Below are 16,982 nucleotides of genomic sequence, written 5' to 3'. Positions count from 1 at the left end.
AAGGGTCCGAAATCTTTCAGGATTATTTGTCTCATTTTGTTTCCTTCCTCTTATTCTTGGCCCAGATGTGCTTAAGGAAAACTTGGCTGAATTTTCTCCTATATTTGAGACTACTGAGGATGAATTAGTGAAGACTACAGACATTTTCTCTCTGACCCCTACCCCCCTGCCCGCCCAGAGGCTGTTCTTTAAAAGGTACATTGCTCACAAAATGCTAAAATTTGTTAATTCTAGGCGGTGGATACACACCTGTTTGATATATGATTCTTTGTCCTCCTCTGTAGTTTTTAAAACATAGAATAATTAAAATAAAAAAGTTGTGTGAAACAGCTCTTGGTGTTTTGCATGGACATGTCTCCACTCCTAGAGGTCCTCAGATGGGGAGAGGTGGCAGGCAGCGGCGAGGACTGAGAACGTGGATTCTAATTTGTATTTCAACCCAAGTGCTCTGCAAGTATCAACACAATTTAAAATAATAGAATCTGATCATGTAATTCTTTTATGCAAGGAACTGGATTTCCCCTCCAAATTAATCCTTTACCAGCAGTGGATGGGCTGGGAACACAGGCACCGGGCAGTTAGCTCACTTCCATCTGGCATGCCCATGTGAACACTTCGGTTGGCTTGCTTTTTTAATGAAGTGATTTTTAATGAAGCAAGCTGTGAATTTAATAGATACCCTAAAACAGCTTCTTTGTAACTAAGCTTTAAGTAACGAAGCAACTGCCAAATTAGCCACCAAAACCAAGAGAAAAATTCAAGACTGAACAACTCAGGATCAAGGCTTCCTGGACTTCGGTCATCAGGCACGTCATCTCAACTGCTGGCACAGACGATGGAGACGCAAGTCCATGTGGAGGCTGGTGGCCTGCTCAGCGACCTTATCAGAGGTCAAGGAAGTGCTTGGCCAAGACTCAGGCACACTGCAAGTGCGAGGTATTTGAACCCTTGTTATTCTCACCACTGTCCACGCTAGTGCACTGTCTCCTATTTTGAACCAGCTATTTCAGCTCATTTAGAACGTGCGGACAATATGAGGGAGATCATTAGGTTCAGTCTATACTTCCCTGAAAGGAAGATGTTGGTAGAAAGAAATGCTCATAGTATTAGGGAATTCTTTTAAAGGTGGGAGAAATCACCCAATTCTGGAACCTCAAATGTAAACAGCAGGCAGGTAATGTAAGAGGGTGAAGAGGGCTGGGTGGGTGTGAGCAAAAGGCAAGGCCTGGGGGAACTGGAGAGGGCATGTCCCACCTGAAGGCATTCAAATAAAAAAAAATGTTAATTCAATAAAGCACACCTGTGTGCATGGACGTGGTTGCCAGTTTTCGTGTTCTGCTTTATTTTACTGGTGGGAAAGCTAACGCATAAGGAGGAGAAATGAGCTGTTCAGGTTCTCACTGCAGGTTGTGGGCAGCTAGGACAGAAATCCGAGGCTCCCTGCGGCCAGCCAGTGCAGGTTGTAGTACAGTTATAGAACAGTGGCCACAATCGTGATGTTAAGCCCTGCTTGGAGAAGTCACTGGCACAGATTTCACTCAGTGGGAGGGTCTTTGTTCTGTTACCCATTAAATAGACACAAAGTCCCTCAACACACTCCCTTTTCTGGTACTTGACATCTCCTTTGTCCTTCAGGCTACAACTCCTCACTCTGCTTTGTGGGGCCTTAGCCTTGCCTGAAGCTAGCGGGAGAGTGGCCTCAGGGAGATGGGGCTGGAAAGGAGGGGCTACTCAGGCCAAGGTGGCAGAGCAGGAAGAACCTGTGCTGGCCGCCCTTGAGTTCAGGTGGCAGTCTGTGGTGGACATGAGAGCGGACTCCTGGTGGATTCAACCAGATCCCTCCCACATTCCCTTTCACAGACGCTGGGGTGTGGCCTTCTCTTCTGTTTTGTGCCCCCAGAACACTGCATGGAGTATGAGAGAGAAGCCCCAGTGCAGCGCCAGGAGACCTTCTTATTGCTTCCTCCCTGAGGGATCGTGATCTAACACAACCACTGGAAACCTGTTCCTTCTACCAATTGCAATTGGGTAATTATGATCCTTAACCCCTAAGACTATGGTGAAGTGTTTCGTGTCTGCTTGCGCAGTGCTTGGATTCCTAAGAGCTTGACAAATGCAGGCGGGGCCTGAACCTTTCCACAGTGGCCTGGTCTGCGCCACCCCCAACCACACTTCTCTACCTCAGGCCAGTGTTCCCCACCAAGCCCTGAAGTGAACATTTTCTCCTCACCGGTTACAGTGCATCCAGGGCTCCTGCCACCTGCCAGTCCTCAAAACCTGACTGAGGACTGATAACAGGCAGGGGGTGGGGGGGGGGGAAGCTAGGATTTGTCAGAATCATTGCATTTGTTGTGTGGCTCAAAGCAGTGTTGCTAGTTTGTATTATATAAGCCTTTGTCCAACTGTGTCCGTCTTGAATTCTAAGGGCAAGGGGTCAGTTTCTTTGATTTACAACCATAGGCCAAAAATATAATACATGGTTTGCCACTGGGGGAGGCGAGGTTCTCCATTCATCCATTTATTTAATGCACAGTCCCTTCTTGATTGCCTATCACTTGCTGTGATTATGGTCTAGCTACGTTACTCACTGGGCTGCGAGAGCTTGCCCACCTTCCTTCAAGGAATGGAACAGGTGGTCCTTATGCCTGGGAAGCTCCTCAAATCAGTTCATATCCCCTATGGTGTCATTCACTAGTTACCCCAATGCTATAAGGGTTTGCAGATGAAAATGAATGCTCTGAAACCAAAAGCTCACATTTTTCCTTAAATGAACATATTAAAAATCAAAACAAAACAAACCCCACTATAATAAGAGTTGAGCCATGTCTCCACCTAGGTCTGATATATACATATTAGGGGGGTGTAAGTGATGTCTTAAATTGATCAAATAGCAAGTGCCAAGGTACGAAGCGGTTTCTCCACAGCAGTTCAATTCTGCTCCCTGATGTGCAGCTGGAGATTACACTGAATCCAGGGCACACTTTAAAACTATTTTCCTCCAGTGACTTAAAAAACCATAAATAAAAAGTTTGAAAAAAATCCTTAATCCTCATCTCCCTAGCTTTACATCCCATTATTCCGAGTAACTGATATGTGTGAAAACACTCTCAGTTTCAATTTAGCTAAACCTCTGACTCCAGGGAACAGCTTTTAAATTGTTCATACAATTCTTATCAATCAGCTGGGTCTGTGTAAAGGAAATAGGAATCTAGAAACGCAAGCACTCCCTCTGTGAAAAATCACTAGGTCTCCTGATCAGAGGAAGATCAGATTCTAGGAAGCCTTTCCTCCAGATTTCGACCATTTCCTGGCTGCTTCATTTTAATCACGACATTGTTGAGCTGATCTATTACTTCACAAATTTCCCGGGCAAGAGTGGGTGTTATTGATGCACGTCTTAGGAAAGCCCAGTGGCAAGTATTCCCATCATTAGAAACTGATGTTGCAAGCATGCTATGTGCACATAGTAAGACGGGCTTCCTTGGCCAACTGCTCCATCAGATATGCAATCATGGCAATGGGCCGGAGTCAAGGCACATACTTTTGGGAACAAATCACGGTATTTTTATTGGTTTGCTGTATTTTGCCCTTATAAAAAAATGGCATCAGAGTTCAAGTTACAGAGAGAAATGAGGAAAACTGGAAATGAGCAGGAAGGAGACCATAAAACCACTCAGACTGGTCATTCAGTGCATCTTTTTATGGTTAGTGGATGTCTATTTACTGCATTCTACTAGGTCATTATTCTTGGGAATAATTCATCTGACAAATTGCCACTGGGTACATTTTCCATCATCAATAAAAAATATGTAGCTTTCATGAGAAGTGCTAGCTGTGGAGGGATGAAACGTATGTGTATTATATCTGCTCTTCCTTTTTGCTATGTACAGTTTGAATACTTTCCTTTCAAACTTTACCTGATTGGACACAGACCTTATGAGATTTATATTAGCTGGACTATAGAGGAAATTCACCAACATCTGAATAAACTAGATGACTGCAGTGTAGCTCTCGGGTTGAAACTAGCTCTCTCATTCTACTGGCTTACTTAAATCAAGAAAATATTTAAGGTATAAAATTGGCAAGGAACTTACCAAAAGAGACTAAAAGATATAGGTAGGTAGGTAAGTAGATACACACACACACACACAATCAACTTATTGAGGTATAAATTACATACCATACAATGTACTCATCTGGAGAGTAGAATGCATTTTTTTTGGACAAGATCTTTAGCCTTGGACCTTTAGCCTTATAGAGCCTAATAGAGACCAAAGATATCAGGGAGAGCTCCTAGCTCACCCTCCTCCATACTGCAGCTCAGAAAACTGAGCCACGCCACCCAAATGGACAGTGGTAAAGTAGGGAGGTGATGCTCAGTTTGGAGGTGCTAATAAAAACCAGCCCACTGATTTGGCCATTATGAATAGGAACTCATCCTTTTGCGGGGAGGGAGAGGAAAGACTTTGTGTTGTAGCCTGTGTACAGACAACAACCCTGGGTTCCTGAACAATTGAAAATGAACACCCAACTGCTGGCTGCAGAGTGCAGGAAAGGAAGCGAGGGGGAAGTGTCTTTGGAACAGGGGTGTTAAGCAGGATGAAGGGCTATGCTGAATGAAGGGCAGAGAGAGTTTACCGAAGAGCGGGAGTCTGAGGTGTTAAAGTAATTCCAACCAATGTTAACGTCTGGAGGCTGATACATAATTTATAAATGACTTTTCAACTGCTTCCTCTAGCAACAGGAGCTGTTATTATCACATCGATTTTCAAATTAAACATTATGGAATTTTCTTGCTTTAATGAGAAGGCAGATCCAACTGGTAAATAAAGTAATGATTAAAGCAATTAAAAGAGTGAAAATGAGAAATGAAGTAACAATACTCCTATTGCTTAACCCAAATAGGCAGGTTTTGCTGATTTACTAAAAAGATTCATGTTTATCTTGAGGTAAACATATTGAGAAGCAATGCTCACTAGGAATAAACCTGCCCTTTGGGAAGAGAGGAAAAGTCAATTAATAATGTTATTTGTTTAAAAATCTGTGTGCACCTGGGTCTCATTTGTCCTCCAGCTGAGAAACCAAAGACAACTTCTTTTTATTGCTTGTGGTCAAACAGCAAGTTCATCTCGCCATGGGATGATCAAACGGCCAGCCTCCCCCGGCTTGAGGAGGTTTGCCTTTCACTTTCAACTTGTTCAATCATCATTAACTCTGAAAAATGTCACATTCCATTTGTGCAATGAAAATTTCACCACCGGTGACCGTTTGGGTGAAGTTTTTGTAGGCGAGGCCCTAAATCTTGCAGAGCACCTCACACATTCTCAAGGTCATTTGCCTCGTTTCCTTGTTTAATGACAGTTGACAACGGTCCTGGAGTCTGTCTGCGGCCCAACAGAGGCAACTTTGAAGAAACCTCTCTGGGACAGAAAGGATTCACTGAGTGATTCGGCACATGCGTGTCATTGGAGAAAAACTAAGCTGTGTGCAAGTGTGTGTACGTGTGTGTTTGCACTTGTGTGCATGCACACATACACACCCTCCTTTGTTATATATTATGCACACATGCACTGGGGTTTTTACCAAGCAAAAGTCAAAATCTTTACTCGGGAGATCTAGGAAAGAAGACCACTGGATGCAGCCCATCTGAAGCAGGGTTTCCTTACTCTGGGATGCCAGCCTCCCTGAAGAAGCTGCAATATCAACTTGGGGAGGTTCCAAAAAGTTTCCGGAAAGGAGAAATAGGCTTCTTTTTAACTTTTGCTATTGGGCTTGAGAAATCTTCATCTCCTTTGTTTATCATTTAATTCTATTTCCCCCTCTGCAGAAAGTTCTGGAATGTAAATCCCAGTGAGTGTGGCATAGGGCCAACTCTCTGATGGGCTCTACAAATGTGAATTTCTGAAAGTTGATGTCAAGCAGCAAGACAGCTAAATTAAGAGGTCACTTGATCCAGAGTCTTAAAAAAAGCACAGATTGGGGCAAGTCAAATTAATTTTGTGCCACTTGGCAAGCAAGTCATAGCTAAAACAGGCCCCAGTTATAGGTCCTGATTAAATTTTCCAGGTCAGAACCAAGGGAATGTATATACAGAGCTCTCCAGAGCCTCAGTGCCAAGGCGTTAATACACTGTTTTAAATAGTCTCCACGAAGGGGGTCTTGATTTCCGTCTCTAGTTTAAGGCCAAAGTTTCACTGGGTCAGCTGCTGAAATAAGGAGAGGGTTACCAGCAGGTCTAGATTATAGGCACAATGTCTTGGTCTCTTTCAACTAGCTCTGGCTCATAATATATTAGAATACTTATTGTTGCCAATATCCAATTTTTAATTGAGTAGTAGAAGTGGAGGGTAGGAGAAGGGGCAAAAATGATCAAACGATTTTTTCCAACACTCCCAGCAAATACAAGACCAGACCCTGGGTCTAAATAAGAGTCTTGTGGCTCCTAAAACATGAAAGAGAACGTCCTGCCATTTTAATGGCTGGGTTGACAGCACCATTTTTAAGTAAAGAGGTTCCAATACTAGGTTATTAGGTGAAAAAAGCTTGTGTATAACTTCTGAGGAGATTTTTTTTTAATTCAAATACTTGCCCATGTACCTGGTATTCTAAGTGCTTTATAAATATTAGCTCATTTAATTCTCATAGTAATTCCAAGAGGTGAAATAACTTCCCTAAGGTCACAGAACTATTCAAACCCAGGAAGTCTGGGTCTACATCCATTATACTATTCACCTATATTTTTTCATAAAGAAAAATATTTTCAGAATATGCAACCCAAATGCCCATTTGTCTGTTGTTTCAAGATGGGCAGATGGTGCGCAAAGAGAAAAGTGTTTATCCGTTTGCTCCACTTCATAGGGATGTAAAACTGGAGATCAGGTCTCTGAACTTCCCCTTTCTCCTCACGTGGATTTCTTCTGCTCTCTTCTACCTCGTGGAGGTCACCTTTCTACTGCTGGCTCCTGGGTGAGCTAGGTGAGTGCTCTGTCTGTGTCACGCATACGCATACGCACACACACATACACACACGCTCTCACACAGAGCTATTACTGTGCTTCAGTGACGCTGCACAGGGTTTGTGATCCGGGCATAAAAGCAGACATCATTTGCTCATTAGAGCTAAGTTTTCAGGACATGCCCCAATTACTGACCTCCACTAACGGCCTGGGTTTGCGCTCGACTGCAAACCTGAAGTGGCAGAGTTCACAGTAGCTGGTGTTTGAGGACGACAGCCAGTGCTCCAGGCAGCTCCGGTGAATTGTCCCCAAGGTGCCCGTACATTCACATGGAGAGAGCAAGTCCTCTTGGCTGCTGCCCTCGTGGCAGATCCTGCACATTGGCCGGTCATTGAAGGGGCTGCAAGAGAAGGAGGGGCACCTGCTGGTCACTGGGCTGGAAACCACTGCCAAATGGATGGTCCTCTGGCTCTGTGTCCTTTGGACCCTCCGCAGTGCAACCACTCAGAATAGACACCTGCTTTAAAACTCTACATCCACACTCACATTCAGCAGTGGGGGCCAATGCCGGGGTCCTTGGGTGTCTATTTTTCCCGATACAAAGAAATAGGGGGTAGCCAAGAGCAAAGTAGCTGGGTGTGGTCCAGGATCAAAAGTGAGTGAAAATGAGCAGCGTGTTATTTTTGCCCTGGACCTAGATGTAGTTCAGGCAAACTACCAATCAAAAATAAAAACCATCCCTCACCATTAAGAACAGAAATTGTTTTGAAATGACACCAACTGTAGTTTCTAGACAAATTGCATCTTTCGAACCAGGTCAGGACACTTTTGAACACTCAGAGGTTCCTTTCAATAGGGTGGGAGAATGAGAGGAGGGATGTTAACTGGCAGCCAACCCTGAAGCTGCCACACAGAACTGCAGTCTGAGCCAGGGCACAAAGCTGAGTGGCAGGTCTGTCCCTTGAGCTTTCCTAGGATGCTCTCTGGGACGCTAAGGACACTAACCTGAAAGCCAGTATGTCCTACCAAGGTGGCCTCCATCTGGAGTTCTGCCTTTAAAATTTGGAAAAACCATTCCTGCACATTTTGTGAAGGCACACAGCATAGTGGTTCATGAGGCAGGCTCTGGAGTCCAGCTGCCTGGGTTCGAATCTCAAGCCTGCTGCTTACCAGCTCGCTAACTTTGGGCAAGTAACGTGATCTCTCTGTACTTTAGTTTCTTCATGTCTAAAACGGACACAAAGAAGAGTGCCTTCCTCATATGGTCACTATGAAGATGAGAAAAGATGGTCCGGATTAGAAGTTTAGAACAGGGAACAACATGTAGTAAATGCCTAGTTAATGCTAACTACTTTTACACGTAGAAAAACTCAGGTCAGGGAAAATCAAATAACATGGCCCTCATCATATAAGTCAGTGGCCAATGGAAGGCTCAAACTAAGATGGCCTCACTTCTCAATGGATATTGTGCCCTGCAAGAGGACTATCCCTCTCTGATCAATGCCATCTTATATTGCTCGAGCTGTCCTTTATTGGGCATGAGATTTTAAAATATGTCATCATTGTATGTGCCAACTCAAGAACCAGGCTCTTTATCCACCTTCCCCTGCCTCTTCCCATCTCCCAAAGATGACTCATGCCCACTACTCTCTTTGACACCACATTTGGTCCAAATGGAAATGCTGCTGTTTCCCAAAGGCCTTTCTGGTGATGATCTTGGGAATGAGTGGAGGCGAAAAGGGGATTGAAAGAGCAAAAGATCTCCTTCCAACTTGCCCAAAAGACCCACTCATGCTCCGGGGCGGGAAAAGGAAGTTTCAAGAGTTGGGTTTTTTCTCTCATTATTCCTGGCCTCCTTCATTCACACTTAGCCAAATGCATGTAAAACTCTCAAACTTCTGGTTTACGTTTCTGCGTGGTAGGAGGACAAGTAAAAATGCCTGATAAACACACATGCATGCCGGCTCACAGCTCTCAGTCATTTCAGCTCTGCAGCCTCTTCTTCCTGATCAAATGAAGTGTTTGACAGCTGCAAGGGTGATGGGCACACATGCAGTTATCTGTCTCAGTTCACGGAGAAGCAATGATGCTCACTGCCTCACTGTATTCTGAGTCCTAACTAATTGTTAGGAGCTTTTTAAGAGGTGGAAAAATACATACAGTACTGACTTTTCTTCTATTTCTTCCCTTTGCAATAGCTGCACAGATTGTAAGTAGAAGGCACATGGACAATGTTTACAACATACGTGGGTATGTGAGGCCATGTCTGGTGGCTACCACGTCCAGGCTGGGGGCAACAGCAAATGCTGTGATGCCACCAGTAGTCTTGCTGCAGGTGCATGTATGGATTTGTGGGCCGAGGAGCTGGCTGAATTGCTCAGACCAAGGTAAGTGGTCAAGGCGTGAGTGACTGACCCTAAGTTTCAGGGTCAGAAGTGTCAGTGCTGATATCTGGGGGCAAGTCCAGTGTGATACACATTTTACATTCGTAGGTCAAAGTCCCACTTACCCATTCTGAAAGGAAGCTGGAGAAGCCACGGAGTGCTTAATGGCTGGGCAGCCTGTAGCTCTCAGTCTGCCATTGGGCAGCTACAGTCCAGGAGGAGACCTCCAGAGACAAAGTGTGGCCTGGATGAGCTGTCTCCAGGCTGTTCAGAGCCTTCAGCCAGGCTTTGGTTCATCACTCAGGGAAGACAAGCTGGGGGGGTTTTAACAATCGTACTTCATAGGGCAGGGTGTATGTGAAGGATCAGGGGTGGGGCTCATGGCGAGTGAAGGAGGGGGCAACAGAAGAGGCCCCCAAGTGGGGATGTGCCAGGGAAGAGACTCGCCCGGGAAGTCACCCTGGGCAGTGTTCCCATCAGGTGGCGCTGATTAGCATGCACACCAGGAATGTCACTTCAAAAGTTTTCCCCACAAATCCAATCACTTTAAATCAGGTGCTTCCTTCATTCTACTCTAACAAAGGGCTACTTTGTTAGCGCCTGGAGACAACAAGGGTGTAATTACCGTCACAATGTCAAAATAACAAATGTAAAGCAAGCGACCCTGCGTCTTGTGGGATCCTTCCCCGCCTGGCTCTCTGCACGTGTGACTTTAAGTGGAAAACTCAACAATTTTAGCTTTACATCCCATTGCTATAGAAACGACAATGACGGAACTTGTGGAGTCTTTTTTTTCCTCCAGCATCTCCTCTCACCTGACACAAAGACCTGAGCACTAATTACATTCCCTTTAGCATTTTCCCTCTGACAGAGAGTTCTCCGGATCAATTACGGATTCATTTATTTTAATGGTGGTACTACCTCTGGGTGGCAAGAGTCCGCACTACTGTTGACAGCAGCTGCCCGTCCTTGGCTGAAACTTGCATGACATACTGTGGCTGCCCATTCACTAGGCTGCCACAATCCTCCACGGTCTTCACCACGGGCGCAGCCGAGCTGGTGCAGTCTGGCAGCACTTCGGGCAGGTGACTGCAGCGGCTGGTTGTCATGGTAACAGACAGCAATTACTCTGCTAATGGCTTCCACATTCATACAGGATTTCCATCTAAGAGAGATCAGAAAACAGTTTATTTGGGCAGGGTGGTTAATAGAAAATGGAGAATTACAGGCCACCAACATCATGTCATTATTTAATATAAATAACAGGGTTGGCCTAGACATGGCACATTATCTTGTTACTGCTTAATACGCGCGCATGCACACACACATCCCACAAGAAACAGTGGATGTGGTTATGAACAAGACAGCAAGCGTGTGGGTGTACATAAACATTTAGGATCCCCGCTCTTGGAGAGGGGAGGGGATGGTGGCTCTGAAGCCAGATCTGCAGAGAAGATAAGCGGTTCTCCCGTTCTGTGTCAGAGAAGCAATAAGTCTTTGATGACACTCTCTAAAAGTTACTAGAATCATTATTAAAACTGTTCACAAGTATTTTTTCTTGTAAGCAATTTATTTTCCATGCAGCTTCATTCTGGGATATTAAGATTTAAAAAAGAGAGGGAAAGAAAGAAAAAAAGAAAAACAAATTTGGCCAAGTAGCACCTTCTAGGACAATATTGGCCAAGCACAAATCATTCAATTTATGTACCACCTTTCTGACTTTTGCCATACCTGTGTCCCATAAGCCAATTATCTACTTAATATGTCTTGAAATTTAACTTCTTTTAAAAACTTAACCTATCTTATCATTGTCTTAAATAAAGTTATTCAGAAAATGATGAGTTTGATGAGCTTGTTATATTTTTTCCTAATGACATTACAATAAATACAGTAGAGGACACCGCATCATCACTGGAGAACACTGGAAAAGGCAAGAAAGTGATGAGATCTCTACCACCTACTAAAAATAATCCACTCTTACTAAGGGCCTTACTTCCCTGACACATAATCTATCATATAGATTGCAAGGAATTCTGTTCCTGATCTGTGTACTACAGGCTTGAATTTGACCTCAAGTTCAAAGCATTCAGAACTACTGGAGTGAGGAACCCCACTGCATCCAATAATAGGTCTGCATATGATGCATAAGAAATAGAAGCTTTTACAGAAACTTGCAGGAGGAATTATTTATGTTTAACGGGGAGAAGATACAGTTTCATAGCCCATAAGGGCAGTTTCTGCCCTTGCTCACCTCAAGCTCCTGAGCCGGACACAGCCTGGGCTCGGGAGACAGTGGCAGGATTGGCTGATGGACTGAATTCATGTCAATGACCAGTCTGAGTGGTCAAGGACCCGAGTCCAAATAAATCTGTCCCCCAACCCCATCAGGATTTTTGGAATTCCTCAAAGGGTTGTTTTCTCCCAGATATTTGTCTCTGCTTATTACATTTTACTTGACTCCTACTGGTCTGGGAAACAGGATCTTCCCAACTTCCAGAACAATGTGCATTAACTGGACATTCTCAGGATGAGAATGTAGTGTTTCCAGATGAACTTGAGCTGACACTGTCCCTCCCAATAAACACATATCAGAAGGGCTGACTGTCCAAGATAATTGGATGGGAACGGAATCCCCTCCTTGCTGCTGAGGTGTCTGGCTGGCCTTGTTCCAGCATGCTCCCTTTCCGGTCCTCCCTGGCTGCCACAAGTCCTCTCATGGTCTGCACCCTGGCCCCTCCCAGAGCCCTTTGGAACGCAGCAGGGGCAGAGGCAGGGCTGCCCCTTCCATGCCAATGTCACGACTCTGGTGGGCTTCTCAACCACCAGGTACTGAGCATTCAAGGAACACAGTCGGATAATTAGCTGGCACCGTTTTGCTTTTTAAATAGAATTTGCTGCTTTTTTTAACACTGCAAAAGCAAGAAGTATATGTTACAGAAGGTACAGACAAGCACTAAGAAAACAATAAAACTCACACATCATTCCACCACTTGGATAACAAGTGGTGGATATCTTTTTAATTTTTGGCAGGGTTGGCAGGGAGGAGCTGATTTGTAGCTGGGGCCAGATAGCTTTTCTTTTTTTCCTTAAACTGAGTTATGGTAGCTCTCAGGCTACAGAACAAAAGGATGTTCAAAGATCATCTTCTAAAACTATGTCTAATTCCCCTCCCCTGATCTACTCTTATAAAACCCCATTGACATGATTTTAAATTCTCATAACGCCTCATAGTCACAAAGTGTAACTTCCTGGCACAGCTCTCTTGCTTCACAACGCGGCCATAGATTAAGAGCCAGGGGTGTGTTGGCAGGAAAAGCAGACACAGTGACCTTCTTGCCGCATGGAATCATTATGTCTGGGTGCACTCTGACAGTCTATTTTCGGGTTTTGCATAACTCCAACTCAGAGGGCCAAATGCTCCCTCCCTACACTCGATGGAACTGGAAGGAGGAGGGGAAGAGTGCACAGAGTGTGAAAAGGAGACCAGGGTGGTCAGCAGTTAGGCTACCCTGAGTGAAGGGACTGTCACTCAGGCACATGATATCCCCAATTCACTTATAACCTGGATTAAGTCCTCATCAAAGGAAGTAGTTCTAAAGTCTGAACTAAATCTGCAGTAAAATGCCCTTAAAACAGTTCTAGAAGTAGAGTGTCCTTTAAACTTATTTTATATCTGGAATTTCACTTCTGGATGATAAACTTCATTTCATTTCTCTTCTGAAAGGCAAAAGGGATGTTAACAGCCATCTGATCAGTTTATTCCATTCATATCGGTGCTGGGCACTGAGTTGGGCATAAAGGAACAAAAGCACCTCTACATTGCCTTCTTCTGCAAGCAAGCCCTGGTACTTTTCTCTTGTGCCATCTCTGCAGAACCTTGCACCCAATCTAGGACCTGACTGAATTGATACTCCAGTCCAGCACTCACTGAAGAATACACCAGCATATCCACTGACCACCACACACGGAATAACCTTGAGATACTAAGACTGGCATGTCAGTGACGAGTCCTCACACTCCTAAAAGACCATGTCTTGAATTTAAATTGAAGTGGGAGGGTTTGTACAGAGCATGGGCACCTTTGATCAGGGTGAGGAGGGTTGAGTTGGTTCCAACCCCAGAAGAGTGGATCTAATCATCTACTCAGGTGGAGGAGGAAAGAAGGGAGCATATTCTCCTCAATCTCAGCTGAAAGGAAGCTCACAGGCCTAGATCCAGACATGGGCAGGAGTGGGCCTCTGCAGGCTGCATGCACCAACTGGCATGCATATGTTGCACCTGGGGCAGTAACAAATGGCCCACTGCATTTCCCTGTCTCATTCAGAGCCACCTGGGAAAACAGCAGGCTGTTGCTGTGGATGCTAGAAAGAGCTGAGCTGTGGGTTTGCAGCCTAGCACTGGTCTTCCACTGATCTTTCTGCAGAATTTCAAGCACCATTTGACCGCTTTCTTATCAATACTGCTGCTCTTGAGGGAAAGCAGCTACCTAGTCCACCCAAGAATTCTGCTTTCTGGGCTCTCTCAGGACAAAAACACAATGCTGGGAGGGAGTGGTGTCTGTAAACTTGAAACCTCAAATTGCACTGGTAGGACAGGTCCTTTGTTGGCCAGGCTTGACACCTCATCGAATTTCTTTCTCAGGCTGAGAATAAAACATAATTTGGCACTGGCCAAATTCAGCTGCACACAGTGGGAGGAGTGGGACTAGGTGGACGAGAGGGAGACAAGAAAAATGGTGGGAGGGGCTAAATAAATGAAAGCCGGATCAGACAACTGTTAAGACAAAAAGTCCTGTTAGCCTATGACCCTTTAAAGGACAGAGTACAGGTTTTACAAAAGCAAGGACCCAACCGGACTGCAGCTAATCGTTGCTGCGTTTCTGAACAGGCTGCCATTGGTAAATTATTTCCATGGGAACATGGCTGGCACTGTGAGGATGCGTCCAGAGGACGGCGGGGAGGGGAAGGGAGTGAGCTCTCTCGCCTCAGTGCCCCCTGAACCCCCCACCCCAGAACCTCCATGAAGATCACAGAGTTGTGAGAAAAAGCTGTGTTCTCAGATGCAGGACACTCAGCCTGTGTCCTGGCTCACCATTCACCAGGGGAAATCACTCGGCCTCTCAGACTGCTGAGATTTCTTGTACAGCTGAAATAAGGGTACTAATACTTCCGGAGCCACCTCATCTGATTGTTTGTGAGGCCTAAAATAAGATAATACAGGCGAACATGCTTTGTAAATTGGAATGAGCCCCGCACAGAGAAGGCTGCATTTTATGACTATGTTAACCTCAATTCCTGCTCTTTTTCTGGCCTGGGCTGCATCTCATTTCTGTCTTTGAAAACTCTCTTCCCCCATAGCTGGCTAACTTCTACCATGCTGTACTTTTGGATGGCACTTGAGCTCTGACATTGCACCACTCCATCTCCCTCGGCGGGGGAGCACAAAGGGAGTCTCATCCTTGCACACACACTTCTCCGCATTCTCCTGAGCCCCGTCCTCTCCCGATCCCTGAACCCAGGTTTCACTTTTCCCTGAAAATGTTTACCAAAGATATAGGATGAAAACCTGCTATTATGTTTGAGATTCTTGGGCCTATCTGTTACAGCAGCTACTGTTATCTTAGTTTATCTGGCGTGTGATAAATACACTAGAAAACAAAATACAAGTGACTGCCAAGTGTCTCTCTGGGCCGGCTTCTATGAGAACTGTTATTTTCAGTGCCAGGTCAACTTTAATCTCTTAGATCTAGAATGAGAAGGCTATTTTGGGGAGGAGACTGTTATGCTGGCATCTCTATTTGGGTATGAACATTACTTATGGAAACAACAGCATACAAGTGTGTGTGCTGGCTGGCACTTGCCAGGTCATGCGGGCTGCCTGGGCAGTGGTCTGAACAGGCCCATGCTTGGAGGGGCAGTCTGGAGCAAGAGTGAACCTCCAAATTTGACCCTAAGGACAATTCTAGAGATTTTAAGAAGTAGGCTCCTCAGGTCCCAATATGTCCTGGAAGGGTCCTGCGTCACCTCCACAACCAGAGTTTCAACAAAGCAAATCAAAGAAGCAAATTAATTTATTCATTCTTTCATCCATTCAAACAAATATTTTTTTTCCTGCAAGGGAAGATTTGCCCTGAGCTAATGTCTATTGCCAATCTTCCTCTTTTTTTTCCCTCCCCAAAGCCCTACTACATGGTTGTATACATCTAGTTGTAAGTCCTTCTAGTTCTTCTATGTGGACCACCACCTTAGCATGGCACCTGACAGATGTGTGGTGTGGTTCCGTGACTGGGAAACAAACCTGGGCCGCCGAAGCTGTGCGAGTGCACAACTTTAACCACTAGACCATCAGGACTGGCTCCAGACAAATATCTTTTGAGAATTTACTAGGTATTCTTTGGAAGTTTCTGGTGCTGCAGGGTCCAGCCATGTCAAGTCTTGCTTTATGTTTCCCAAGGAAAAGCATAGGCGACCAAATCGTCTGCAGTGTTCCCCAGACCCTCTCCGGGGCTGCAGAGCCATGGGGACATGGCACCTTTCCACTAGCAGTCATGCCCTTGCTAATTCAGAGGACCACCCAATGCCAATAAATTTGGGGGAATGAAACTGCAGAACTATGGAATGGCTGGATGTCTTTATGCTCCCACAGAGCTGCGCATCATTAACACTGGTCCAGGATTCAGAAGCCTGACTTTAGTTTTACATGAACAAATCTACTTCAAAAAGGATTTCTAAAATGTCCCTTAGCCTTCTGTGAAGGGCTGCATACTCAGGGAGCCAGGCCTCCTCTAATGAGACCAATGAATGGGCGAGGCAAGTCGGTCAGTGATTGAAACGGGAAAAAATAGCAATAATGGCCTGTCCAGGAACTTTCCCCTTGGAGTGAGATTTTCAGACTGAATTCTAAGAACAGTATCTGAGAATAGGACTGCTCTTTGATAGAACATTTCCCTGGCTTTTCAGGCATGTTATAACCAGACAGTGCCCTGCATGCACGATGAACTGACTTAGAGAACCCTGAATGTTCAGAGAAAATGCAGGCAGGCAAGAAATCACACACTGACCTTCCTTTCCAAAGAAAATGGAGCAAACGACTAATTTCAAAACCATTAACATGTAAAAGCGGCATATTTCTTTGGAGAACAGAGCACAAAGGCTCTCCAAGGAGATTGCTGGGACGTGATTACCAGCAACATTTAAGTTTTCAAAAACATGCCAAGGAGGCTATTCACCAAGAATGTGTAGCGGCAAAGTAGCTGCTTCATTAAACTTAAATAGCCGCGGCAGAGCTGTGCTTACAGACCCACGCCACCAAATTATACATTTCTTTTCTGGATGCTTCACTGACCTCATTATGTGGAGCGGAGAGTTTGTCATTCCAAATAAAGTGACCATCCAAGTCTTTATAAACATGTCCATCAGGTGCTTGATGAGTCTGCAGAGTGAAACTCTGGCTGGCCCAATGAATTTTTAAAAAAATACGTCTCTTTTTGTTGTCTCATTATTCTCCGCTATGTGCTTATCGTCACACTAACACAGCAGGGTAAGCAGGTGAAACGCCTGTTTCTGAGCATCAAGCAGGTTTTGATTTGGAGGTAATGGTATTTTCTTGAGGAATGTGTAAATGCCAACGGGGAACGAAGGGA

The 16,982-nt window shown here is 44.9% G+C and overlaps 1 protein-coding gene across 1 annotated transcript in view; it reads right to left on the bottom strand.

Annotated features, from left to right (window-relative positions):
* MARCHF3 (membrane associated ring-CH-type finger 3) overlaps positions 1–16,982 on the bottom strand; it is a 136,367-nt gene that overhangs the window by 24,502 nt on the left and 94,883 nt on the right. Inside the window, exons 2-3 of the mRNA XM_008529948.2 lie at positions 10,262–10,505; positions 7,152–7,356 (exon numbers count right to left, since the gene is read on the bottom strand). Of these exons, the coding sequence (XP_008528170.1) occupies positions 7,152–7,356; positions 10,262–10,449 (393 nt within the window). The 5' untranslated portion in view covers positions 10,450–10,505. The remainder of the gene's footprint in view (positions 1–7,151; positions 7,357–10,261; positions 10,506–16,982) is intronic.

The sequence above is a fragment of the Equus przewalskii genome, chromosome 13 (genome assembly GCF_037783145.1).
Source record: "Equus przewalskii isolate Varuska chromosome 13, EquPr2, whole genome shotgun sequence".
Classification (NCBI taxonomy): domain Eukaryota; kingdom Metazoa; phylum Chordata; class Mammalia; order Perissodactyla; family Equidae; genus Equus; species Equus przewalskii.
This window is presented reverse-complemented; position numbering and strand designations above follow the sequence as displayed.